Raw genomic sequence first — 27203 nt, forward strand, 5'->3', positions numbered from 1 at the left:
TCAAGTTCGCATTGCGAGTGATTTACAATTCGAATGATAATTTGATTAGTCAAACAATTCGATTACTAATAATTTAAATATCAAAATAATTCGATTATGCCCATCACTACTGGAAATGAGATATGAAAGTATTGTAATCCTGAAGGAGTTTTCAAGCAATTGTGATTCATAACTGTTAACAAACGAACGGAGCTTACGTGTCATGTCAGGAAAAAAAGCCAACGTCAAAAGTTTAGTGAGGTTAATATTCTTTGAAATGTCATCCCTTTTTTAGTTTCGAAAACTTTGGCCCTAATTATATTTTTGAAAGAAAAATACAATGTTGTAAAGAGTAACTTTCACTTATGTGTAATGAGGCGATACGGGCATGTCTTTGTTACAGTTAGCGGCCAAGGAGGCTAAAATATTGTCCTCGACCAGCCACGATTCCAATGATAATGCTATCAGCGAATCTCTCGACAATAACAGTTCGAGTTGTACCTCAGTTAGTGATAATATTGAAGTGGGAACTGGTACAGATCTCTTTCGAGACGACGGCGAAAATCTTACAATAACTCTAAGGATGCTCCATTTTTGTAGAGATCTGGCAATTTTTTGTTTTGTTATGGTAACATATGCAGCTCTTGCCAAAGAGTTAGTAGTTTCAACCTGTTGAAACTTGGAAATTATTTATTTTTTGTTTCTAGTCCTCCAAAAGTATCGAGAGCACCTGTGGCTTACCCATTCTTCCCACAGACTACAATCTTGACAGATTGGTACAGGGGTCAAATCAGTAAAGCTATAGAAAATGCTAGGTCTAGTGATGTGGCATTTATCATGTTTTATGCTCCTTGGGATGCAGAATGTCAAGCAGCACGAAAGGAATTTCAATTGGCAGCAGAATATATGCACGAACGTGTTAAATTTGCTGCCGTCAATTGTTGGCAACCCCAAAGTGAATGTCGGACTCAATATAATAAAGTATATAGGTGGCCAGTACTTATAGCATATCCTCCACATGGACGTGGAATACAATATAATGGCCCTGTAACTGCTTTCCATATAATTCAATTCTTGCAAAAAATATGTAATCCGATAATGCGTATAAATAATGAATACCCTAAAGATTTTGATGATGTAAGTACTCAAAGAGTTCATTGTGTAAGTTCAGTGAAACCAATTATTAGATTCTTTAAAAAACAATTTGAGAGTAAAGAAGTATCATAGTGTTTTCAATTCATGGAAAACTATTCAAGACATATAAAATTCAAGCGATTGATCATTTACCAATGCTTTTAACAAAAATAATCATCAAAATCCCCAAGTACCCATGACTAGATTGTGAGAAATAATGAAATAGAGTAATCATGAATGGAGTCTTTAAGACTCTGTTTTCTATATAGATGAAGAGTTAAAAGGCCAAAACCTTTCTTTTCCAAAAACTAATTTCTTCTAAAAATATAGCCCTTTCAATTTAAACAAGATTTTTATGGCTGGGATTAAACCAAATGAGCTAATGAATGTCATTGCGTACTGTCATTGGGACATGAGTAGATATAAAGTCATAATGTTATGATTGAATTTATTTATTTATTGCACGGGATCACCCCTTTCATAATAGTACAAGTATCAAATATAATAAATATTCATATACACTTTACAATTAAGGAAAAATATAAAAGTAAGACAAGAAGTAAACTCAAGCATGTAAAAATAAGTAAAAGCACTATATATTATACAATTCAAAATACAGATATAAATGACGAGAAAAATATAATGGATACATATACTATAATAATAATAAGTAATAAGTGAATACATTGAGAATTTGGTGTAAATTCATTTTCAAGTCACCTTCAGAAGACATTTCAAGGTTTTCGTTTCTACCTTATGTCTATCAATTTCTTCGCGGAGTCTCATGAAATTGTCTTGCATTTCCCTAATGATGTCTTTTTGTTGCTGGACTAACAGATTCATTTCTGTCTCTGAATATACATATTAGATCAGCATTCTCTCTCCTTCTGGTCAACAAGTAAAAAAAAAAATATGTTTTTTCCGTTAACCAGCTATCGCACCCCTACGAATGACAACCCTCAGAAGTCGAAACATGTGCGAGCTAAGGACTAACGAGATCTTACCTTTTAACGTGTGGTTCCTAACACGGGTTGGACGATAGCAAGTGAAAATCGAGCATTCAGCATGGGGCTAGAACCATTGACTCACACATCGGCCGATTGACTGAGCACCCACGTCGAACCGCCGGGCTAGGTTAAGACTGTTCAAAATAATTGTATAATGATGATTGTCAATGTGCATATTCATTTCATAAGCACAGCATCTCAGAAATGCATGTTGGACTCTTTCTAATGTTATACAGTGATTTGTATGAACTGGTGACCACATAATCAAGTCATATTCTAAGCGGGAAACTATTAGGCAAGATACACTATTTTCACTGAATTGATGGATAATAGTTTGCATTTTCGTAATATATAGCCCAGTAGCTTTGATGTATTGACAGCAATGTGATTTATATGATCTACAAATTTTAATCTTCCTCTTGAAGATGATCACTTGGTGATCGAAACACGTGTCGAGGTGTTAAAATAACGGTTTATGAGATGGGATATGGGTTATCGAACAAATTCAATTTTATGTAAAACATGAATATACAGTATATCTCAGTATGTTGAAACCGTATGGAAAACTTTTTCATTACCACTTTTAGGGAAAAAAGGTTTTTATCGACCTTTTTTGGGTATTTTTGCCTTCCACAATCTTGATGTTTCGATGAAAATATCTAAAGAGGGCTGTTGAAAACTCTGATTTCCTCCACAAAACATGATTTCTGTTGAATATTTGAAGAAAAAAAATTTTTGTGAATAGTTCTGCATGAACTAAACTCTAAAATGGGTTATTGAATTCTTTTAAAAAATATGAACTTTGCTCAAGTTTAAGTAACTTTATTTTTAGTTATATCGAAAATTGTTATTGAAAAAAAAAGTGATCAGAAATGAAAATCGCGATCGAATATGCGATATTATCAATTCATAATGAAAGATCAGGTTTTATTATTTTTTACCAATATTTCTACTTCATAAATATATAGAGGGAGAGAGAGAAAGAACTTTATTGTCCAAAGAACAGAATTCCTGTTAACAAAGTTTAGAAATACATTTATGTATGTACACATATAACTATATATACACACACACACACACATATACATATGTAACACAAAGGGATCAGTTCAAAATTAAATAAACACCTTAAAATAATAAAACCAAGTAAAATAATATAAAGTGCGTATACAAGTGATTGCAATGTTAGTCAAAATCTTCATTATAATATTCGTCTAAAGTATAAAAAGCTTTATTTAGCAAAAAACATTTAACAGCACTTCGAAATTTTTTATATGAAGAAGTGGAGCGAAGATATACTGCATTGTATATTATGTATTTTTTTATTAATGCGCTTTTAGGAATGGGTAGTGCTATTAAGTGGCTATTATGCCTAGTATTATAAGAGTTTGTTGAATCACTGGTAGTATTAAATTTTTTGTGCATCATACACACACTTTCAAGGATAAAAATGCATGTTAGAGTCAAGATTTGATTGATTTGATATCTTAGGCGGGATTATATTACCGCAAAATAGACTGTTCTTGCAGCTTGCAAGTTGAGTTCTCTGGTAATAACCCTTAAAACATAGCATCCCGAAGCCATCCTATTACATAGATTAGAGATGTGGATATCAAAGGATAGATTATTATCTACATGCAAAAATTTAATTAATATCAATAATGAACATTTATCTTTTGAGATTGACAAAAATATGGTAACTCTGTTTCTCAATGTTTTTGAACTTTTGCATGTCTAAAATAATTACAGTTTGATTTTCTTTATTATTCTAGATGAGTTTTGAGAAATTGACTTAGTTATTGTATATTAACTCAATTTCAAATTTGAATGTTATTTCAAATTCTGATCACCTTTTTTTAAAACCAATTTTAGACATTGTCAAGAGTTATAGTATCAATTTTAATTGGTTAAAATATGTGCAACACCATAATTTTCTAAATGTTTCTAAGCAGGTATCAAGAGTGTTCAATAATTTGATGAAATTCCTCGAACTACAGTCTTGGAATTTTATCTTGGAATATTATGCACAAAAGTGTTTGCTTGAAAGCAAAATTATGAAGATTATTAGATTGTATGCATTCTCATCAATTGAGTTTAGTGTTCAAGGGATATATCTTGAGATTATTTCCAGAAAAAAGAAACAAAGATATGAACTCAAAAAACTGTCTAAAGTTCCAAATTTTAGGATTTATAGAAGTATTAGTATAGACAGTCAAACGGGTCGAAAGTCTGTTTCGTAGTTCCTACCTTCTGAGAAGAGTTTATGGCGTCACATACCGATGCCAGATGTGAAGTGTTGAATGAATTAAAATGGCAAAGTGACTCTTTCGTGTGCTCTGTTTAAAATCACGATTGTTTATAAATTATCATCCTATTGAAACCAGTGGCATTCAACAACCGCCAAAGATAGCATATAATATCTATTTCGAATGATATTTTGCTGGAGGAAATAAAGAAAAACAGGCAAGAAATAAAACTGATTGAAGAAGCAGCAGAGGTGAGATATAAATCCAGTTTAGAATTGCAAATAAAAACAAGTAGAATTGAACAATATCTAAGATGGCTGACAGTGTAGAATATAGTGTAAATAGACCAGTGAAACAGCCACCATTAATATTGAAGAAGTGGAAATCAACACTTTAAAAAAAACTATAATAGAGCTTAGTGAGGACAGTAAAACCAAGAACAAACACATAAATGAACTCAAGAAACAACACAAACTCTGTGTTGAGGAAGCCTTCAGAAATGAAACTGAAATGAAGAAAATACTGGAAAAACAAGAAATGATAATATCCGAGTTCAAGGCACAAATAGAAATCCTTAAAAAAGAACTTGAGAATAAAAACATGCCAAAAAACAGCGTAGGTACTCAAACAGTTACAAATTGTACAAAAATGTATAAACAAACCCAAACTGACTCATCACTAGGTGATACCAGTGGCATAGGTAAAATTATAAAAACATTTTCTGTGGGCACTACACAGGATGGAAATGAGAATAAATGGACTAAGCAGAAAAATCAATTTGTTAGTGATCATACTGCTAATATATCGTGTACCAACGAAAAAGAAAAAACAAAAAATTAAAAAATTCTTTTTGTTGCTGGAAGTAATGGACGAAATATGGCAAGCTTCCTGAGGAGACAACTGACCAATACTTGCATGGTGGAATCAATGTTAAAGCCAAATTGTAGTCAAGATGAACTTATTAAAACAGCAGTAAACCATAGCAAAGACTTTACAAAAATTGAAACTGTTATTATCTGGCCTGACAGAAACCATAAATGTTCAGTAACAGAGCTCTCATCGAAAATGAATAATACTAACATTCTAGTCGTCACAGAACCTTACAGATTCGACATTGAATATAAAAATGACAGAATATATCAGAAAAATGTGTCTCTACTGAAAGAAGCTTTTCGTGCAGGACTCTTATCTACAGTAGTAAAATGTAATAATCTGTCACAGAGAAGAAACTACCAGCAAGATAACATAAACAGAACAAAATAAAATACCGGAAAATCAAAACTGATAACCTGGCCTAAAGGTAACTTGACATTCTATCCAAAAGATCCACATCCCAATAAATCCTCACTTGCTGAGTGAGGCTGGTGAAGAAATTACACAAACAAATTTTGTATATCCCCGATTGAGTCAGGAAATGTGACAGGGCCTGAGAATGCATCAAATACACATATTCTTAAGAATCATATGAAAAAGGTCGAAGATGTTTTGTTGGACAGTTTAAAATACCCGCATTTACTTTTATTGACTGAACATTGGCTCAACTCGATCGAACCTTTTCATCTACAAAATTACGTTATAGTGTCAAAATTCTGCCGTAGTAGATTAATTCATGGTGGAACTATAATTCTAGCTCATGAACAATTTTTAAAACTCAACCATATAACTAACATTGACAATTACGATGACTTACTGGTCGAAAAAGAATTTGAATTTTCCATAATTTTCAGGAAGAGATTTAATCTTTTCATAATATGTTTATATAGATCTCCCATTACAGATACGGAAAATTTCTTACTCAAGTTAGAAATACTTTTATCACGCCTTCCAACCAATGCATCTGTTCTATTAACAGGAGACTTTAAAATATAAATTACTTAAACAATGCATTGCAGAGCAAAACCTCAATTGATAATATATTCAATACATACAATTCAAAATTGCACATTGAGGTGCCTATGAAACATTGTAAATATTCATCAAGTCTATTGGATTATGTTTGCTCTAATTTACATGAAGAAAAAATAAGTTGTAAAGTAGTCAATACATGTTTGTCTGACCATGATACAATTTTGTGTAAGTGTTCTTTTGATAACATTGGCAAATCTTCAGTACAACACAAACAAGGTAGGGTTTACAGCAACACAAATTTTGAAAAATTTACAGAATTGTGTAATAATTCTAATTGAGGACATATGACAACTGAGGATCCTCTACGTGACTTTCACAAAAAATTGCTTAGCATTTTTAATGAAGCTTTTCCACTTCAAAACATTAAACTTAAGAATAAGAAGGCTTGGATGACAAAGGGCATAAAAGTTTCAGCTAAAAATTTGAGGTGTCTCAACTATATTCGCAAATATTTCAGAGATCATGTTCTCTTCATCACCTACTATAACAATTATCGGAACATTTATAGAAAAATCATAAAAAATGCGAAAACAACTTATTATAGCATCGAATATCAAATGCAAATAATGAACAGCAGGAAACATGGAAAGTCGTTAACGTATTAAGAGGAAAAAGCAAAAAATCTTTTGTTGATAGTGAACCGAGTTCAAACGAATTAAACACTTACTACTGTTCCATTGCTCAAAAATAGCAAAAAAAATATCAACCAATGAGAACCCAATGGGTTACCTTAGGCATGTAGCCATATCGAACTCATTCAACTATTCCCCAATCTCTGGAAATGAAAGAAATTCTCTCTAGCATAAAAAATAAAAACTCTTCAGGATGGGATGATCTCCCACTTAAAATTTTCGTTAAACTGCCAAACACTGTATTAGATATCTTAGCAGAAGCTATAAATAAATCTCTCATAAATGGTATTTTTACAGATTGCCTAAAAACTGCTGAAGTTATCCCATTATTTGAAGGAGGCGATTCTAATATACCTGCGAACTTCAGGCCTATTTCTTTACTGCCAACTCTATCTAAAATCGTTGAAAAGTTAATGAAAAAAAGAATCCTAAATTTTCTTGACAAAAATCATATTCTTCACTCCAATCAATATGGCTTTCAAGCCTCTAAGAGCACAAATGATGCAATGTTTGCTTTTTTAAGAAGAACTTTACCTTCAAATGAATGTTGGTGAGGCTGCAGTGGCAGTATTTTGTGATCTAACAAAAGCATTCGACTGTGTTGATCACAAAATATTGCTTCAAAAACTTGAAATCTACGGATTAAGAGGAAACATCTTGTTGTGGTTTGAGTCATATCTATCAGATCGCGTTCAAGTTGTGAATTTCAAAAGTTCATCATCAGATAAAATGAGCATTAAATGCGGAGTACCTCAGGGATCTGTCCTCGGGCTTTTTCTGTTTTTATTATATATAATAATCACTCTGCTAGAAAAGCATACTTTGCACTTTTCGAGTCCCACTTGCGGTATGGAATTTGTTTTTGGGGGAGCAGTTGTCAAAACTTATTGAGTCAAGTTTTCACCATACAAAAAAGAACAGTGAGATTCATTGCCGGAGCTAGAGTGCAAGATTCCTGTAAGCCTCTTTTTTAGCACATCACATCTTAACAGTCTACTGCCTCTTTATTTTAGAAACAGTCTGCCTAATGCACAAAAAGCACAAAGATAACATCTCGAACTCAACTCAGAATTATGCCACTCGTCTCACATTCAATATACCTCTCCCTATCCCGTCAACAGCGCAAATTAAAAATTCGATTCTTTATAATAGCAAAAAATACTTCAATAATCTTCCACTTTCAATCAGAAAGTTAACATGCTACAAACAGTTTCGAAAAAGAGTTAAAAAACTTCTGCTAGATAAAGCTTATTATACTATTGAGCAATTTCTTTCGGATGACTTCGCAACTTATAATTCCAACTTATAAAATTTTTTATCAAAGAATTTTATCCATAGACTTTTTGACGTGTGCTTGAGCCATATTAATATCTTATTTTAATTATTGACCTTTATTTTAATGTTTCTGATTTTATTTTAGTTTTTAGGCCTGTTTTGCCAACATATAAATTTTTTTTATCACAGACTTTTACCATAAACTTTTTGAAGTGTGCTTGAGCCATATTAATATCTTGTTCTAAATTCTTGACCTTTATGTTAATGTTTCAGATTGTTTTAGTTCTTTTATGACAATAAAGCATTTCTGACTCTGACTATGTGAAATATCTCAAACTTGTACGTTTCATATTTAATTCAATCACTTTAAAATATCTGGTACATTTATTCGCTGCAAAACTCTAAAAGCTGTGTAGCTTTCAACGTTTTCACAAATTTCATGCATTGGTGGAAATAATGAAAAATAAAGATACATTACTCTTGAGCAAATTCATATTTTTGGGTCAAACCTCATGTACAAAGAGAATAATTTGAAAAGCGATGATTGCCGTTCTAGATTCTCATCTTATAGATTTGTTCAACCATCTACAGATAAATTTTCTATAAATACCTTTAAAATATTGTACTGTTCCTTGGTACGCTCGGTCTTGGAAAATAATTTCGTGATATGGAGTCCTCTATATCAGACAGATATATCTATGATTGAGAAAGTACAAAACAAATTTCTGAGATCATGTGCATTTAAGCTCGGTTATCTGAGGTCTGACTATGAGTACTCAGACATTCTGCTTCTTTTGAATTTATCTACTTTGGAGCACCGCCGAGCTGAAATTGATCTAAGACTTCTTCATAAAGTTATAAATAGTGATATGAACTGTACATTTCTAACACAAATGATTAACTTCAATGTAAATACAAGAAGAACCAGAGTGTCGGAGTTGTTTAAAGTTCCTTGCCGTTCTACTAGGTATGGCCCAAATGAAACCATCACTAGAATGCTTACGTTAGCAAATAAGAACAGCAGCTATATATATTGATTTGTTTGACTCTTCCTTGTACTCTTTTAAAAATCATATTAAACGTATTGACCTACTATGAAGAAACTGCTGATTATTATTATTAATAATTAATTGATATATTTTTTTATGGTATTCTATACTATTATTCAATTGTTTATTTTTTCAATCACACTAATTATGTGTTCATTGTATAATGGCAAGTCCTTAAATAAATAAATAAATAAACTTTTTGAGATGAATAACTTTTTCTGCTGTAATTAATGATGAAAACGTTTCCAACTTACTGAGACATAGTGTATATATATATATATATATATATATATATATATATATATATATATATATATATGGTTTTCAAAATAGTTGGATTTTACACGTCCAAGACATTAGAATAGAGAAAAAATAGGTAAAATTTTCAGTTTTTTTCATTGAATAGTAATGATTTTGATTGATCGATTAGCAAACGCATATGTGGTATTTTGTGGTAGTGAGTCTCCCCTCACAACAGAAATGTTTATAGTACAAGTTAATTTTGTTATCAAAATAATTGTTTTATGGTTGAAAACGTTTATCAATCATTTTAAAATGTTGTACTTATTTTTTATTGATGTGTTGTTTTCGTGGTAATAGGTACGCCCAAAAATATTCACTATTGAGCGGTTTAAGTCTTTTGATTAGTACAGTATGAACATTTCATACTTTTAGTTTTGTTTTTATGCAAATAAATTTGATTCTGGGTACTTCTTAATCAAAATTGTGCCATTTATGTGACAGCTGTATTTATAAGAATGTCTGTATGTAACTACTGGTATTTCACTTTTTATGTCTTGTTTGCTAATCATTTTATCAAAAATCGTTTTAGTTTTTTAATGATAGACATTCTACGAAAATGAAACTACATATATGAATATGAAGAAATGGTCTCACAATAATCATAGATTGACTTTTGATGTTAATATTTGTATCATATTATTTGTTGATGGAATTTATCAAGGAGAATTCCGATTCTTCATCTTGTAGGCGTACCTTATTGCTGAACTGAACACCTCTCCAGGAAGCTTAGCCTTTGCAGTATTTTATACAACAGCCCTGAGATATCTAGAGAAGGACCCTCAGTATCGCATTACATTTTATGTGAAACCATCTAATGTTTCCCAGCCATCATTACACTTACATCTGTGGAATGAAACACTAGTAGGTATTTTAGTTTATATTTACATATTTTTTATGCAAAAAAAATTTTATAGTGTTTTAATATTTGATAAATTATGATTTTGGAGATTGTAAATAGAAATGAAAAAATTCGTAATTTTTTCAGATATTTCCAATTTCTGATTTACCATGGCATCCAGATGAAATATTGAAGTGGATTTTTGATAATTTGCATCAAGTAACATCATGGGTTCTACCTAGTGGATCAAAAAGCACAACTCTTTCAACTAATATGCAAAATGGGCCAACTCTAATTCTATTTACTCCAAGAAATCCTTTAAGAGTTCGTACTGATTACTACCACATGGTATGTCAAGATTGTCGTCATGCTAAAGATTAATTTTTCTGATGCATAATGTAATTATTTGTGTACAATTCATAATTTCAATCACATCGTTAATACCTTATTTATAAGAAAAATGGTGTTGCTTCATAAATTCATAAACATAAATATTTTTCAAATGACAGGAATAACTTCATATAATTCGACAAACATTATCTTTAATTTAAAGTTACATACATATACCTAGTTTTGCCAATAGATTTCTAAAATAAATTAATTCATAGACATAAATATTTTATTACTTACTATGAGTTGTTTCACTAGTAAGCATAAAGTTTCGTGATGAGAGTTCTATATTGAAATGTTTAATTCTATCTTCTCTGCAATCAAATGAAAAAAATATGTAAAAAGTACTTTCCCATAGAACTTTCATTGAAGAAAACTAAGTGGATGTATAAGTTTGGTCTATTGTCTATATACCAGAGTTTATTTTTCAAATTTTTTTAGTTACAAGAAATCGGTCAGGAGTATCATAATTGTGAAGAAAATATTATTGTGAACATTCACTCAATGAACATTAATTCCAAAAGAAGTGGTAAGTAAATTTGGTTGAATGAATGATGAAGGAGGAGGAGGAGTTAGCGTTAGAATGTATTATATTAATTGTTTAACTTGTTGTCTTTTAACCTTTGGTTCGGTAGCCAGGCAGTTCGATGTGGGTGCTTTGTTCACACACTCGAATTGACTGCTGTGTTGGTCGGTGGTTCAAGCCCTTAAACAAGAAAATAAATTTTTCTACAACAAAATGTTGCAAAACAATTTATTGTTTCATTAACAAGAATACTTCTAATACTTCTACAAATGTTTAATCATACCAAGGAGTTGAGAAAATATGGCAGTGAATGTATTTAAAAATAGATGAGAAGTTAATTTACTTATAGTATTTGATTTTTTGGTCAAAATTAAACAATTTTTTTTCAAATTTTGGGTTCAAGAAGCAAATTTTCAGTTTGTATATACCTGAATTATTATCAAAAAATAATGATAAACGTTTGTTGTTGTCTGAAATTATAAAAATAACACCGCTATCGAACATAATTTGAAAAATAAAGATACTGAACAAAATAAGCTCCAGAATCCCAACCCTACCTAAAAAAGATATTGAATCAGTGATTCATTTTCCATTTTATTTTTTCTCTTCTATTGAACAATTTATTTAGGTATGGGAATATATTTAGTAATATGAAAAACCTTTCTAATTTCAGATGATTTATTGCAGTACAGAAATTTAAAGTCATTATGCAAATTGACCCAAAACATATCAAATCGAAGAATTATCTCTTACATGAATCCAGTATGGTCTAATAGTTCCAGTTGCCCTGAAAGAAAACTAAAAAAAGACTGTGAGTTAGTCATTAAAAAAAGTATAAACCATTTTTGTTCGTCTCTCAAAATGGAAAATTGTATGGAAATTGTACCAACTATTATGGAAAATGAACATATTTGCAACAGCCGAACTGTAAATTTTCCAGAAGTTTACAGTACTTCTCTTCTAACAGGTAATTGTCATCACTTTGATTAATGGAATGATTTTTCACACAAAATAATTTCAAATGTTGAAAAATTGGCAAATGCCTGCTAGAAAACTATTTATATGTATTCACACGTCAAAAGGTAAGACCTCGTTAGTCGTTAGCTCGCACAAGTTTCGACTTCTGAGGGTTGTCGTTCGTAGGGGTGCGACAGCTGGTTAACAGAAAACATATTTTTAAACAGATTTGTGCAAGTATTTCACAGATACTTCTTCAAATTTGTCCAACATCTATCTAAAATCAGCAGGTTTTACAGTGTTTCTCCCAATCAGTTCAGGACAGATATAAACAAAACAATATTGCTGTGTGATACTCAAATGATTTCTTTGTCACTTCACCGCTAATAATAAACTTTCCTTTGATACTGAAACTTTTTAACTACAGTGAAGTAGTTCCATATATCTATTGCGAAACCTCAAACAAGGAAGTATCGTCCCCCCGTGTACCAATATTCTTAACAGAAATTAAATCACTATAGTGAGTATCGAGAAAAGATAGTACGTCAAGAAAATAAATATTTACGTCTACAACTTTTCGTACACTACCAGAAAATAACTAGTTCCCTAGCCACGTTGGATTACATCCATCAGACATTTCCTGTCTCTTTTTTAGTTGTTTATGGTGAACACATGAACTAATGGTTATGATGAGATGGCAGTAAATGGAAATATAAAAGAATTTTTGAAGTTAATGAACAAACAACTTCAAGAATAATGAATTCAAAGAGAAGAAATTAAAAGAAACATAGAAATTGTAGAACAGAAAAGAGAAGAAGACCAAGAAATATTGCTAAATTTATTTGATGAAATAGAAAGAAACGGAAAGATACAAGAACATAAAAAGGAAGAGAAAAAGGATGTTATGAAACTCTTGCAGCAGTCATATTTCGTGTTTATAGTCGGAGGCATTTTTTCCATTGAAGCTAAAAGCTATACTGTGCTAAGCTGTTGTACTATCGAATTTTACTTTATAGGTGTGCTATATATATGCTAACTCGCCAATATAAGCTAGAAATTCAAAGTGTTTGCAACATATACAATATCAGAAAACGGCTGGGAATTTGGCATAAACATCATGATATTAGCTGGCTGAATATGCATGCTACACCATTTTTCCATAAACTTATTAGCAAAACGCCTAATTACCTGGACAGATAAATTACTTATAGAACCGATATGCTTAACCTCAATGTGAGATATAAGAGATTTTTGACACCACCCAGTTTCAGGCTGGCATCTTTCAGATATAGGTTCACTTTTCAAATTTGCAAAATGTATAATTCTATACCGGAATAAATTGAATGTATTCATGGTACCTGAACTACTGAAAAAGTTGGGTTACAGCGGTTTCGCATAGAATTCAAAAAATATTTACAACAACTGCACTGAAATGATATCTATGATATCCATACTTTGTTGACATTCTCAAATTTTATAACTAACACCTCCACACTGATAATTCCAACTATATTATTCATATAAATTATTGGATCTGGTGTCCTCCACGGATTGCATAAATTGTGATTAGAGATTTACATACATCTGAAAACGCTTGAGAAAGCTATCATAGAACGAAGTACGTGTTATTATTGTTTGCAGTTTTGTAAACCGGTGAAACACTTGATACTGTTGTTTACGTTTTGCAAACTGTCTGTGAACTATATGTGATCTATATATATATATATATATATATATATATATATATATATATATATATATATATATATATATATATATATATATATATATATATATATATATATATATATATATATATATATATATATATATATATATAACCAAATAACAGAAAATCACAAACAAGAAAAGTAAGAAAACTATATCGCAAATATTCTAACATATTTACTTACATATTCAATCGAAACAAAATCTTATGTTTTAAATATAAATCAGCTTTAATTCAGTTTTTCGTTATGAATGTTACCAAGTCCCTTTCGAATAGACGGAGAGAAGAAGAATTTTGTATATTATTTGGCAGTTTATTAAAACTGTCCAGACCTTTGAAAAATAACGAGTTCATACTGCTTCTTGAATTTGTCCTTGGGATGTGAAAATTGGTGTTCGATGTAGTATCATGATGATGTGAATTTTTTTTTTTGCTTCTACCTGTATATGTACATCCACCTATGTTTTGCCATCAAAAGAAAAAGCCATAGCATCAGCAAATAAAGTCTTCCCTTTGAATTTTGATATAGAGAAAATGTTAATATACAAGAGAAACATGTAATATAAGTACAAATATTTGTAAAGTGGTATGTACCATTTTCAATGTGATATAGACATTGTTGAAAAATGTGAAGTCTTTCTTGATAATCAAGAAATTTTGGGATTTGTTGATCACATTCTTCTGAATCTGTTTATCTTAGAATTATGGAAAGACCTTTTTCAATTTTAGGTATACACGATCCAAGATCTGCAGAAAATCTACAGAAATTGTTCCAAAAAGAAAAATGTAAGCAATTTCGCGTGGCAGAAAAAATACAACCAGCTTCTTTTGAGAAAGCAAATCTCAATGGAACAGAAATCAATATAAGTGGCTTGGCTTGCAAGACCAACAAGAGCTTGAGCTTATTAGCTATGGACAGTTTGTTACACTATTATTTTGCTCAAAAATTGGGAATCAATCTTAACAATAATACTGACAAAAGTGCTGTGGTCATATTGAACAATAAGGTAAAATGATAAGTAAAATCTGGAACCTCTGGCTTGAAATGTCAGATCAAAAATACTGTCTCAGAAGATGAATCAGGAGATTTAGTTATTCCCTGAGATGACTAAGTCTTAGTCATATTCTGATGATGCTAACTTGGTTAACGAAAAACACGTCGAGAGACAGTATCTTTATTCTGATACGGAAAAAGTGTTTTCAATAGAATTAGGTAAAAATCTTGTTACAATTTTATATCGAATCGCTGATATACATATTATCTTTAATGACTGAGAAGTTATACCATGTGTTGATTAGTAAGAGTGATTTTGGAACTGCATAGTAGATGAAAATTTGAAAGAATGTTTCACAATTTCTTTTGATTCACATTCAGAGATGATTTACCTTTATGAAGAGTAACATAGTATAACTGCGTTATATTGTGCGAGGAGAAATTTAAATTGCAGCTAACTGCTCGATCAATACACATCCGACTTTCAAAAGGAAGTGAATACAATCTTGCATTGCGCAACTAAATGTGGCCAACTAAATGACTAAACTGCACTCGGGACATTGAAGGACTGAAGAAACTGACGGACCAGAATAGTTTGAATGTATTCATTTTGCCTGAACTTCTGAAATAGCTGATGTGTGTGCTATGGTATGGGACCAGATCAAGAAATGGGTCAATAAAAAACATGAAGCGTACTGGCAATGCAAACCTTTATTAAAAGACCTACTGAAATAAGATCTGAACTGCTCCAACACAATAGGGTTCATATCAGAATGATTACAAAGGTATCACTGGACATTGTCTAATTAGAGGACCGCTGTACCAAATAGGGCTATATAACCAATAACTTAGCTGCAGGCAATGTGGCAAGGGACAGAAACATATCGTCATGTTTTATGTGAATGTGAGGCATTGAATTGTAGGAGGCAAGCATTTTATGGACAATTAAAATTATGATCAAAATAATATGACAAGCATTTAATAAAGGGCCTGTATAAACTAGTGAAAGGAATGAGATTATTATTTATCGATTTTCACTGCATATCATTCGTAAAGGGTTAACGGCTGGGTAACGGAAGAATATATTTTATAAAGGGAGTCTGCTCAAGTTCACACCATATAGAGAACTTCTTTATTTTCTATTAGAAAAAAAGTTATGCATGGTCTTAAACCTAAAATAGAACCATCAGATATCAGATTTTTTCAGTCGTATATGAGGTTTGTCAGAAAATATTAATTTTATCCAAGTAAAGAAAATTTATTTTTGAAAATATCTGAATCTTTTATCTGTTATCTCTTTATTCGTTACAATTTTGATAATTTTTATGTCTCTTAACTTCTATGTTACATTATTTTTGTGATGCATTAAAATAGGTGGCATATAACAATATTGTGGTTTTTATGGATGAACATTTTTCTCTTTGATCATTTTCGATATTGTATTTTTACCAATTCTATCTGGAATCGAAGACAATTTAGATTTATCCACTGCAGATACCTTCGCATTGTCATTGTAGATATTGAAGAAATAAAAATTGTTTTCATGTAATTGATATGATTGCATATTTCAGTGTAGGTTACAGTTCTGATCAACTTTTCTCAACAACCATTTTTGATATTGTCAAAAATAATGGTAATTTACTTTTGAGCCAAATTCATATTTTTTGAGAAACCGCGTATACGATTGAAAAACATTAATATCTGTTAGTTGTAATATAGTTAGTTGCAGGTCAAAAATCTGTATTTTTTGTGTCCAAAAAATATTTATAATGTTATGTAAATTTATATGTATTTTTCCACCAAGTTAATGGTTAATGGTAATGGATTCATTAAAATTGTTTGGAGTTTTTTTGGGATTTTCTGTAAATACTCAATATTTAAACGAACCTAAAATGTCTCACATCTAGATTAAGTTACTAGTGAAAAAAGTAAAAGCAAGTTCTCAATTGAATCACTAGCAAGTTCAATCAATAAGGAAGTTCATGACTGTTACAGTTACCTCCAAAACATTTATTCGGTTTGGAGTCGTATGTGATATTTCTCCCATTAATTCAGTTTCTCTTAGTTATTTAAGAATTCTAGTTTCCCAGATACATACATTTAATGTTAATTTTTCAGATGGAATCCCATTATATTCTTCAAGAACCTATCAATGGTGTGTCAGTGAGAGAATTCATATTGAATTTTACAAAAAATTATTTGAATAGATCATTTGAATCTGACATTACTTTGAACTTAACAAGTACAATGCATCCAATATATAAGAATCCAAAACAAGAAAAATCGAAAATTGTGTTGAATGAGTTGAATACTCACACATTCCTGCCATCTGTACTCAAAGAGAATGAGGTAAATTTATAGTTAATTATTAAAATTGAATTTATTCTGAGAGTTTTAGGCTGTTGCTGTGTTCTACTATTCTAAACAATGTTCCTTTTGTAATGGTGTTGCGTTCATCTACCTCACAGTTGCTAAGAAACTGTCTTATGTGAAAAACCTCGTTTTTGCGAGAATTGATGGAGAGAATAATATTTTACCTTGGGAGTATACTATGGAAACCTATCCAACAATATTGTTTTTTCCTACCAAATGGTTAGTATAATATACAATATTCTGAAAATGTAATGAAATAAAATGATTTTGGGAGGCAGCAATTCTTGTTCATAATGCATGTATTCAAAGTCGGTTGAGGATGGTATTATATTCTGGGAAATGTCCACTGATATGAATACAATTTTGATTTAACAAAAAAAAAGGACAAAAATCTTCAATTTACCTATATAAACTGTGCCCTATCTATTTTTATATAAAAGTATTATATTTTCATTTTAAAATAAATTCACTACTTACCAAAAAAACCCTCGATTACAACAACATAAACACATGTCTTAAGTTTTCGTTTTTTGAATAAAATTTATCATTTTCTGACATAAGTGTATATACAGCAACCGCCAAACGTGATGGCGATCCTGCCCCCATGCACACAAACTCATTTTCAATGTAACCCCCACTACAGCTCTTGCAAGACATACAAATGTTCTGTACAGAGGCTTATCATTACTTGTCCTCTAATATTGTTGGCGTTTGGCATTGTCTGAATAATTTGTGTTATTTCTGAAAAAATGTCATCGCCTAACAATTAAGAGTCAAGCACGTGAAATAATTTTTTTAAAGTGTTCAATTATTTTCAAAGTGTTAAATGTGAGTCAGAAACATTATCAAGTGTGAAAAATAAACATCTCTCGCTACAAGTAACATTAAATAAATTTTAAAAATAAATATTTCAACACAAATTTTCATTTTGTATTAGGTATTTCAATAAGAACTATTGAAAAAGTGGTTAAAGAAGGGGAACAAGCAAGATGTAAAATTTTCAACCCCAAGAAAGAAGCGGCTTAGAAGAGCACCAGTAACTGATATTTCTGAGTATGAGTGTTCTAATATTAGACAGATTATTTATGACTTTCATAAGACGGAAGGGTGACGTATTGCGGTAAAAAAGTTCAAACACAAAAAATAATTGACGTTTTGGGAATTGTGGTTGCCGAAACATCTCTTTGTAGTATTTTAAGGAAAATAGGTTTCAAATAGAGGAGAACTGAACATAATAGAAAAATTTTGATAGATAAAATGGATATTAGAGCATTGAGGATTAAGTATTTACAAAAAAACAATTATTTTCGTAGCTGACAGCGACTAATTGTGTTTCTTGATGAAACTTATCTTCATAGTGGACATACATCTTCCAAGAACTGGACAGATGAATCAACCAAAGGCTTATATCAAATATTCCGAAGGGACCAAGACTCATTATTGTCCATGCAGGAGGTGACATGGACTTTATACGTAATTGTAGGCTTATATTTAAATCAGGCACAACATTCATAAATGAATTCTTAGAATTATGGTAAATGATTACAAGAAAAGTTCATTCCATATTGGTAGTAGTAACCCATAATGCTCCATACCATAATATTCAAATTGATCCAGCACGAAAAAAGCATTATGTTCATCCCCAACATGCTCAAACCCGAATTATGAGATTTGATCAGGGTAAATGAAAAGCATCATATTAGATACAAATTTGATGAGTTCTGCTTGAACACGGACATAACGTTGATGTTTTCCTTGATGTTTTAGTCGTCAAGGAAGGTAATCAACTAGGCCCTAAGGCGTACAGGAAGAAAACACACACAGATCGATACCTACATAATGGATCCAACCATCATCCAAAACAGAAACGAACCGTCATCAACACGATAGTGAATATAACTTTGGTAATATGTGAAGTAAGGTATGTTGACGACGAAATAAAACACCTAACAACTGTGTTACAAGCGAACTGCTACGACAGAAAAGACATAATCCGCGCTACGCGCCAAGGGAGAAGAAGAGTAACACCAGTGAAAATCAATCCCAAGGCACTGTCTATCTGCTACACATAGAAGGTGTCACCAACCGAATTGAGAAAATTAACACTGCCTTCAAACCAAATTACGAAAATATCGGAGTATCTGAGATCAGCAAAAGACAGCAGAAATCTACTGAAATCAGCGGTAGTTAACAGGATTTCATGTAACTTTGGTAAAGTTTATATCGGTCAGACGAAAAGAAGCATTTGTACCCGCCTAGTCGAGCACAAGCGGAGTTGCCGATTGGGATAGATCAAGAAGTCTGCAGTCGCTGAAAATGTAATGTCCAACGGGGAACACAAGATGCTGTTCAAAAATACCAAGAGGCTAGCAACATCGAATCATTATTCAACAAGAATGTATTTAGAAGCCATAGAAATACACAAACACCAAGATAACTTCAACAGAAAGAAAGAGAGAACATATCTACCAAAGATCTGGCACACAGAATTGAAAAGTGCCAAAACGGAGCCAAGTCAACCATATCGCGCGGGAAGTACGCGCGAACCCGCCATTACAGAAAGTGCACGAAAAATCAGCACAGTTTCAGTTGACACATCAAGAAGAGTACTTTGAACACGCCACTGAAGATGGCTGCCTCAGTTGCAGTAGAAACGTTTGGAGATTATAACCAAAGAAGACCACGGAAAAACCCGGAAACCAACCAGGACCGTCCCCAAGTCTGTCGATTTTGAATTGTTACCATTCCTAATACACTAAAATATTTTTTTATTATTGAATATTTTTTTAGTTTGAGAATACTCTCTACAATATTATGACGTACCTAAACAAAAAACTGTTGTGTGACTATTGTAACATACTGTCTTCTGTAAAAATTTTGAAGGTGAATAAATATCTCATCTCATCTTAATAAATTCACATAAACATTGGCTATTTAGTACTAGTAAGTTTGGATCAAATATCAATATACTTTAATCTCCCCTCTCTTTCTTAACTATAAAAACGTTAGGTACATGCTTCTAGGGGCCAAACTCCTGGGTTCATGATAGTATTAATTTTTCGAATTAATCTCTGTTCAAACATAGAACAATGTTATATACATGTTCTTTAATCTTCATTTTGTTTCAGGAAATCAGAAAGTAGAGTATTTCCATCAGGTATTCCCATAACTGTTCCCAATTTAATAGGTTTTATACTGACAAATCTGGATCCTGGGTTGAAATTACAGGCTATTTGGTCCATATGTCGGCAAACAAAGGTATGGTACAATATTTTTCAATGCTTTAAATATCCTCCTCGAAAATTCAAATCTCATTCAATATCCGACTTCTCCTATATCTTTCACCTGAAAGTGTTTCGCTACTGTTTTCAAATTTTCAAAAACTACTAAATATCATTGACATAAGTTACAATTTGAAATGTTTTACCTTGATTTACCAGTGTTGTTCAGTTTGTTGTGTGAATGAATGAATGCACTTTATTTTCTGCAAAAGTATTAGTTTGATTATAATAGAAAAAGTAACTATTAAGTAACAGCAGATGTGTACAATAGTATGATATTTAGTAACAAAGGTAAAAAATATTAATATACTGATAACAAAAAAACCTCTCACACATTTATATTTCTATCGCTCTACAGAGTGTGAGTCAAACTTTGTGTTTGATGAAGACGTTACATGACTTTATCCTTAGTCTATATACAGTATTTAGATACTTTTCAAAATACCGTGGCATAATGAGCCAGGAGAGATGTGGCCAATAAAAAACTGGATGAAGTGTGTCGATTTCACACTATACTGACTGCCTTGAACTTCTCAGTTAGTTCCCGAAATATGAATATGTCATCAATAACCATTGAGCAGAGCAGATCTCACTGTACTGAATGATTGAATTTTCACGAGTAATCTATCTGAATTTTGATGTTGAAAATATTAATTTTACTATATGAAAACAGCTAGGTTTGAATTCATTTCAACAAATTATAGCATCATAACTCGGCAACAATATCTAATCTATCTCGTACTGATAGTTGTGCCAATAATTATTTAAAACTCCGTTTACTATTTTTGTCCATTGAGGACAGTCCAAAATCAGTTACATTCATGATCCACTTAGTTTCCAACAGCAGAAGGAACTGGGCCACCAAGAGTTGATATTGGTCGGGTCCAGTTTGGAAACATCATTGCCAGGATGGATATAATTATTATTTCATTAAATCATTGCCAGGATGGAAATAATTATTTCATTAAACCAACAACCTTTATCTGTCTCAGATAGTCAACTCATGTAACAGTTCTTCCACTGTGTGGGATTTGCCCAAATCGTTATACTGTGTCTCTCACGATCTTCTGCTTAAGTTAGAGTGAGTGTTACAGTATCAGAGGTATACCTCTCAATCTATTATTATTCTATCTAACTAACAGGCAACTAGTAAATAGGTACAAATATTTCTGATCTTCGATCCATCAAATATGGAATTCCCAAGGCTGGGTACTTGGACCGTTATTGTTCATCATATATATTAATGACATGTGTCAGCATACTCCTAATAGTACTTCCACTGTTATCTTTGCTGACGATAATTCTTTTATTAATACCTCTTCAAATTTACCTACTCTTTTGATAAATGGCCGATGAATCTATTCACAATGCGAGAAACTGGTTTTCTACCAACTTCATTCAATTATACAAACAGTAGACTCATAAATTAATTATTTCAAGGAATAACTATAAATCAGGTGCACATTGCAAACTTTTTGGTATTACAATCGATGACGCCCTTAATTTATATATGCATATAGAAAATGTAAACAAAGGTCCATCAGTCTATCTAGTATCTTGTTCCTAATAAGGAGGCTATGATGTATTGTCAGTCCAGAAATATTGAGGAATACATACGAAAATCGATGAAACTATTCTTTTACCTCCGATATTCACCCTCATGGTACAAAATCTGCTGATCAAATAGCTCTGCCGCGATTTCATTCAACCAAATCCAAAACAAACTTCATAAATTTGAAACTTTACAACAAATTGACTTCAGAGATGCTTTAACACAAGTTTCTCAACTTCTGAGATTTGTCGTTCGTATGGGGGCGACAGCTGATTAACGGAAAAACAGATTTTAAACAGATTTTTAAACTAAACAATATCAATTTCAAAAGGACTGTTAGAAAAATACTTTTAAATAATTGGTTTTATAGTAGTGATGAATTTCTAAACATTTAATAATCTATTGATTAATATATTAAGCAATGATCATTCATCTATTTCGGGTGTCAACGAATCTGTTAGACAAGTCATAACTTCTAGACTATTAGGTTTATCAAAATGAGATTTGGTATAGGTAAATGGTATATGAAGAGGAGAGTTTTCACATATTTTTCACTTTCCGGTCACTTCTGGTTTCCCTGGAAATGACTCTGGTTCTAAATTTTTAAATGGAACACCCTGTATATTGTAACATTTTTGGATTTCTGAGACAATTCTGGATTAGAATGCGACATTTTCGAAAGTTCTTAGGCCTATTCAATTTTTTCAGTCACTTTTGAAATTGCATCTATGTGGCCATGATCGGACGTAAAATAATCTAAGGACAGGTGATATCAGAAAATTACAATCGCGGAGTTTTAGTGACTAGTATGTTAGAAATGAATAAAACAATTTGGCAAAATTATATTTTTTTGTTCAACTATTATTTTTCAAATGGCGGCAATTTTTTGACAAGCACTTTCCGAAAATAGGATTTTTTGACAAATCTAACGATACTAATTCATTTGCGATTGGATTACAAATAAAAAACATAAATAAAATATTACTGAGGAATATACTTGATAATATTTTATTTGTTTTTGTCATGTGTGCCATGGATAATAATTCATTTACTTTTGTAAGCACTTTCCGAAAAAAGGATTTTTGACGAAAGTAACGCAACTAATTTATTTGCGATTGGATCAACAAATAATTTCAGCGATGCATTTACATTTTTTGCAATATCCTAATTTCTTAAAAATCTCTCTATAGTAAATTTTGAAAGTGCATTCCTCCTTGTTCAAGACACATTTCAGCTCGTTCAATTGTTTCTCTCGACATGTTTCGTAACATTTGAGGTGTTATACTTCTAAATGTCTGTAAAAACCTTTTCTTCTGTGATTTCGAGAGTGGCTAGGGCTGTTGCATGGTAAACCCTTTCTTTAACATTTCCTCAAATGAAGAAATCTAGCACCGTCAGATCCGGTAGCGGGCAGGCCACCGAACTGGACAATTGGTTGCAATAACTTGATTATTGAAATGCTCTATTAAGTAATCAAGAACGTCTCTGGTATTATGAGGAGATGCTCCATGTAAATTTGCTATAAAACTGCTAAAGGTAGATTATTAAGATGATCCTCAATTTCATTTTAAAGAAAACCTTAGTACCTAACTCCTCTTAATTGATCTTGAATCAAAATTGGCCCAATTATTCTCTTCCCAACAATACTAGCCCAGACATTGGCGCCAAACTTTCCTTGAAAATTGTCCTCTATCATTGCATATTGATTTTGTTGGGCCCAGTACCGAGAATTTTGCTTATTAAATAAGCCATTATTTGTTAATCGTGATTCATCAGAAAATAGAATAAAGTTGATAAAATTTGGGTCAACTCTATGATTTTGAAGCAACCAATCACAAAAAAACTATTCGTCTATTTGTGATGTAGTTCACTTTTTTACAACATATTTAATGTGTACATTGTTATTTTGTAATTTCCCTTCAAATCCAAAGGTAATGAGAAAAGCTTTTTATCTGTTTATATATTACAGGTCTCTCTAGGACTATTTTCTAAGTACGACATGCTGTAAACTTATTGTAAAACACTCGAATAAATCTACTTCTGACCACAATCTACAAAGTATCGTTTAAGCACTACTATATAGTAATTTGTAGCAGCAGTAGGAATTTATTCTTCTTTTGACGATTAATTTGATTAATATTTATTCCCTCCGTGTCTTGAGCTATCTGGGGTAGTATGGTGTTGTTAAGTGAAAAACTATACTCGCAGCTAACAATTAATTTTATATTTTCAATATTTTGAGAAAGAATATATGATCCCTCACAAGCAGAGGAAAATTTTATTGTGAAGTTATTAGTATTTCCATACTTTCCAAAGAGTAAATATTACTTCTCAACAAAAATCGTAGACATCAACCCTTTTAACATGTTTAATAAAAATAAAATGAAATAATTAGAGAGAAAAAAATCCGTGATAGGAGGCCGTGGTCGAATGGAGCCTTAAGTACCAAAAGTTTCATTTGCTACTGTGGCTGACATCATCAGTGGTATGTGCGTTGACTGAGAAGACCAAAGATATATCTTAAAATCCCAGCAACGACTGACAGACAATTGAAGTAATGTATGTTATATATTTATCTACTTCACCAAAAAATCGAGAAAAAAATTTTGATTATGACTACCTTTTAACGTGTTAGGAATCACACGTTAAAAGGTAAGACCTCGTTAGTCGCACAAGTTTCGACTTTCGAGTATTGTCGTTCGTAGGAGTGCGACGGCTGATTAACGGAAAAACATATTTTAAACATTTTTTTAAAACTTGATGAACAGTAGATTCTGCTTAGTTCGTCGAATCACAGAGATCATGTACTTGTATCAACAATATTTTTTCCATATCAATTTTGGAATAAATTTAATCATGTGACTTTTGCTTATATTTACAAAAAAAATGATATCCAAGGTTTCTTCTGACTTTCATGATTTAGTTCAAAATTGAATCAATGAATGAATTATCGTTTCGACATTTTTTTTTTCTTTACTGAATATTCTAAGTAATATTTCAGTATGTATTGTTTTATATATTTTTATTGGAAATGTAATAACCCATTTTTGTTACAGTTTCCAGAAGAAAAATCGTCATGTTACTCAACGCTTTTACAAGAGACATTATTATTGATTAATAGCATCTTGAAAGACTGGCGAATATCAAATGAACGTCATAAACAGGCTCTGTTACACAAATTAAGGCAACTACGACAACTGCATTTGTTATTTGCTCATTCTTCTCAGAGTCATGGGAAGATTCAGGAATATTTCAATAAGTTAAATTCTTATACGAACTCTAATGGTGATTATCATGGTATACAACAAAAGTCAAGGTCTCGTGATGAGTTATAGTTACTATTTCAGGCACATGAGGAATGATTAGAAAAAAGTAAATCACTCTGAAGTCCATCTTCAAACAATTGAAATTATACTGTTTCATTTTTTGTTGAATAGATATAATTAAATTTAGCATTTGCTCTGTAAATAATTAGGGTAGTAGTAAATTGGTTTATGTCTTAAAAACCGATTGTGCCTAATATTCTTAACTAATTTTCAAAAATATTTCATTTACTTTTTTGGACATTTCCACTATTTGGTTATTTTTGGGCAAATTAATGTACTCAAGGTCAAAATGAATGTATCAATTATAAATTCATCAGAAAAATGATTTGATTTGAATAAATCTGCAAATTATTCTCTGAAAAAGTTGAATCAATGAAGAAATTCATAATTTGCATCTGTAAATCTGCTAATCAGAAAATTTCTAACTACGGCAATATTTCCCTAAAATTAATTTTTTTTGCCATTATTCTTTTGTAAAACATTGAAATAGAAAGATGCTTCTTCCATAATAGGAACTTGGTATTAATTATCTTTTTATTTGAGAAAATTATGGATTTGCATTGATAATAGGTACCTACTTATTTCATATTACTTGAAAAATAATTTTTTAGTTAATTTTAAAATTGAACAATATTCTCAAAAACTTTTTTTTATCAAATATGTATGTAGCTTAGTAAAATACTCCATTAGTTTCATGCTATAACTATATTTTTATATTTTCCAATAGTCTCAGCATTCCAATGTTTCTGAAACAGTTTGCATATTTTACTCAGTTATTTATTGAACTGTGATATTACCTATAAATTATGTAAAGTAAAATATATAAGGTGTATTTCTGTATTTCTAAATGCATATTTTCCCAAGAGTTATCTGCTAGTGCATTTTTTGAAATGAAATGTAATTATTTGTTACTGAGTAGGATTTTTTCTGGATTAGTATTTCCTGTAAAATCAAAACTGTTAGGTTGGGAATATGCAATTTTGGAGAAAACACCTTCCATTGTAAAATTCAACATGAAATAATTGTACAATAAATATATTTCATAATAATCTTGAACTGAGTTTTTTCTGAGATTTCTAAACTTTTTTATAAACAAGTGTAGCTCCCTGATACATTAAAATGGGGTTTTGTATCCTGGAAAAAAATATCAGAGGTTAGAGCTTCAACAAGTTGTAAGAAAAGAAGTTAGGTTATAAAAGTTCGATTTGTGGTGTCACATCATCTTAGTCATTAGCACCCAGTATAAAGTTTTTAGAAGAAACAAAATTTAGAAAACGATTAATGTGAGGTTGTTGATTGATTTGTCAGATGTTAAAATAGATACCTGTCAAAACTTCGTAAATACATTTTTATTGAAAAAGTCATTAGTAGTTATTTTTTATTAAGTAGTTATTTTTGTTAAGTTAAAGTTGGAAATAAACGAGTCACTTTTGCAAAAATCAGTAGAAAAAATGCAATACAAAGATTTATATTGAAATGGAAGAATTTTACTTAAGAGAGAGAAAGGGGGTGAATCAAAGTAATGAAACTGTATAATCAGTATTATTATGGCAGAAAATTACATATAATTGAATCAGTTGGTAAAGAATTACAATTGTAACAGGAAAAAGATGGTACCATAAGATACACCCGATTCAGTGTATAACTACTCTTGTATATACTACTCAGTGTATAACTGATCATACGTTTCAATTAAACAATACT

General features: G+C 31.2%; 1 protein-coding gene across 1 annotated transcript; it reads left to right on the forward strand.

The window, feature by feature from the left end:
• The first annotated feature begins 215 nt into the window (after window positions 1–215).
• On the forward strand, window positions 216–26555 carry LOC111506003 (thioredoxin domain-containing protein 11). Its single transcript, XM_074180092.1, has 11 exons — window positions 216–633; window positions 687–1116; window positions 10221–10394; window positions 10519–10719; window positions 11203–11290; window positions 11961–12254; window positions 14703–14980; window positions 17086–17316; window positions 17366–17559; window positions 20469–20598; window positions 25230–26555. The coding sequence occupies exons 1-11, from the start codon at window positions 368–370 to the stop codon at window positions 25506–25508; spliced, it is 2565 nt and encodes an 854-aa protein (XP_074036193.1). The 5' UTR covers window positions 216–367; the 3' UTR covers window positions 25509–26555.
• Window positions 26556–27203: the final 648 nt, after the last annotated feature.

The sequence above is a fragment of the Leptinotarsa decemlineata genome, unplaced genomic scaffold (assembly GCF_025532065.1).
Source record: "Leptinotarsa decemlineata unplaced genomic scaffold, Ldec_3_MD MMD2_tig00026282_RagTag_RagTag, whole genome shotgun sequence".
Lineage (NCBI taxonomy): Eukaryota > Metazoa > Arthropoda > Insecta > Coleoptera > Chrysomelidae > Leptinotarsa > Leptinotarsa decemlineata.

Coding starts and splice junctions, on each gene's coding strand:
- LOC111506003 (XM_074180092.1), top strand. CDS start 368: ATGTCTTTGTTACAGTTAGCGGCCAAGGAGGCTAAAATATTGTCCTCG. Junction 12,255..14,702: donor CAGTACTTCTCTTCTAACAG/GTAATTGTCATC, acceptor TTTCAATTTTAG/GTATACACGATCCAAGATCT. Junction 17,560..20,468: donor TTGTTTTTTCCTACCAAATG/GTTAGTATAATA, acceptor ATTTTGTTTCAG/GAAATCAGAAAGTAGAGTAT.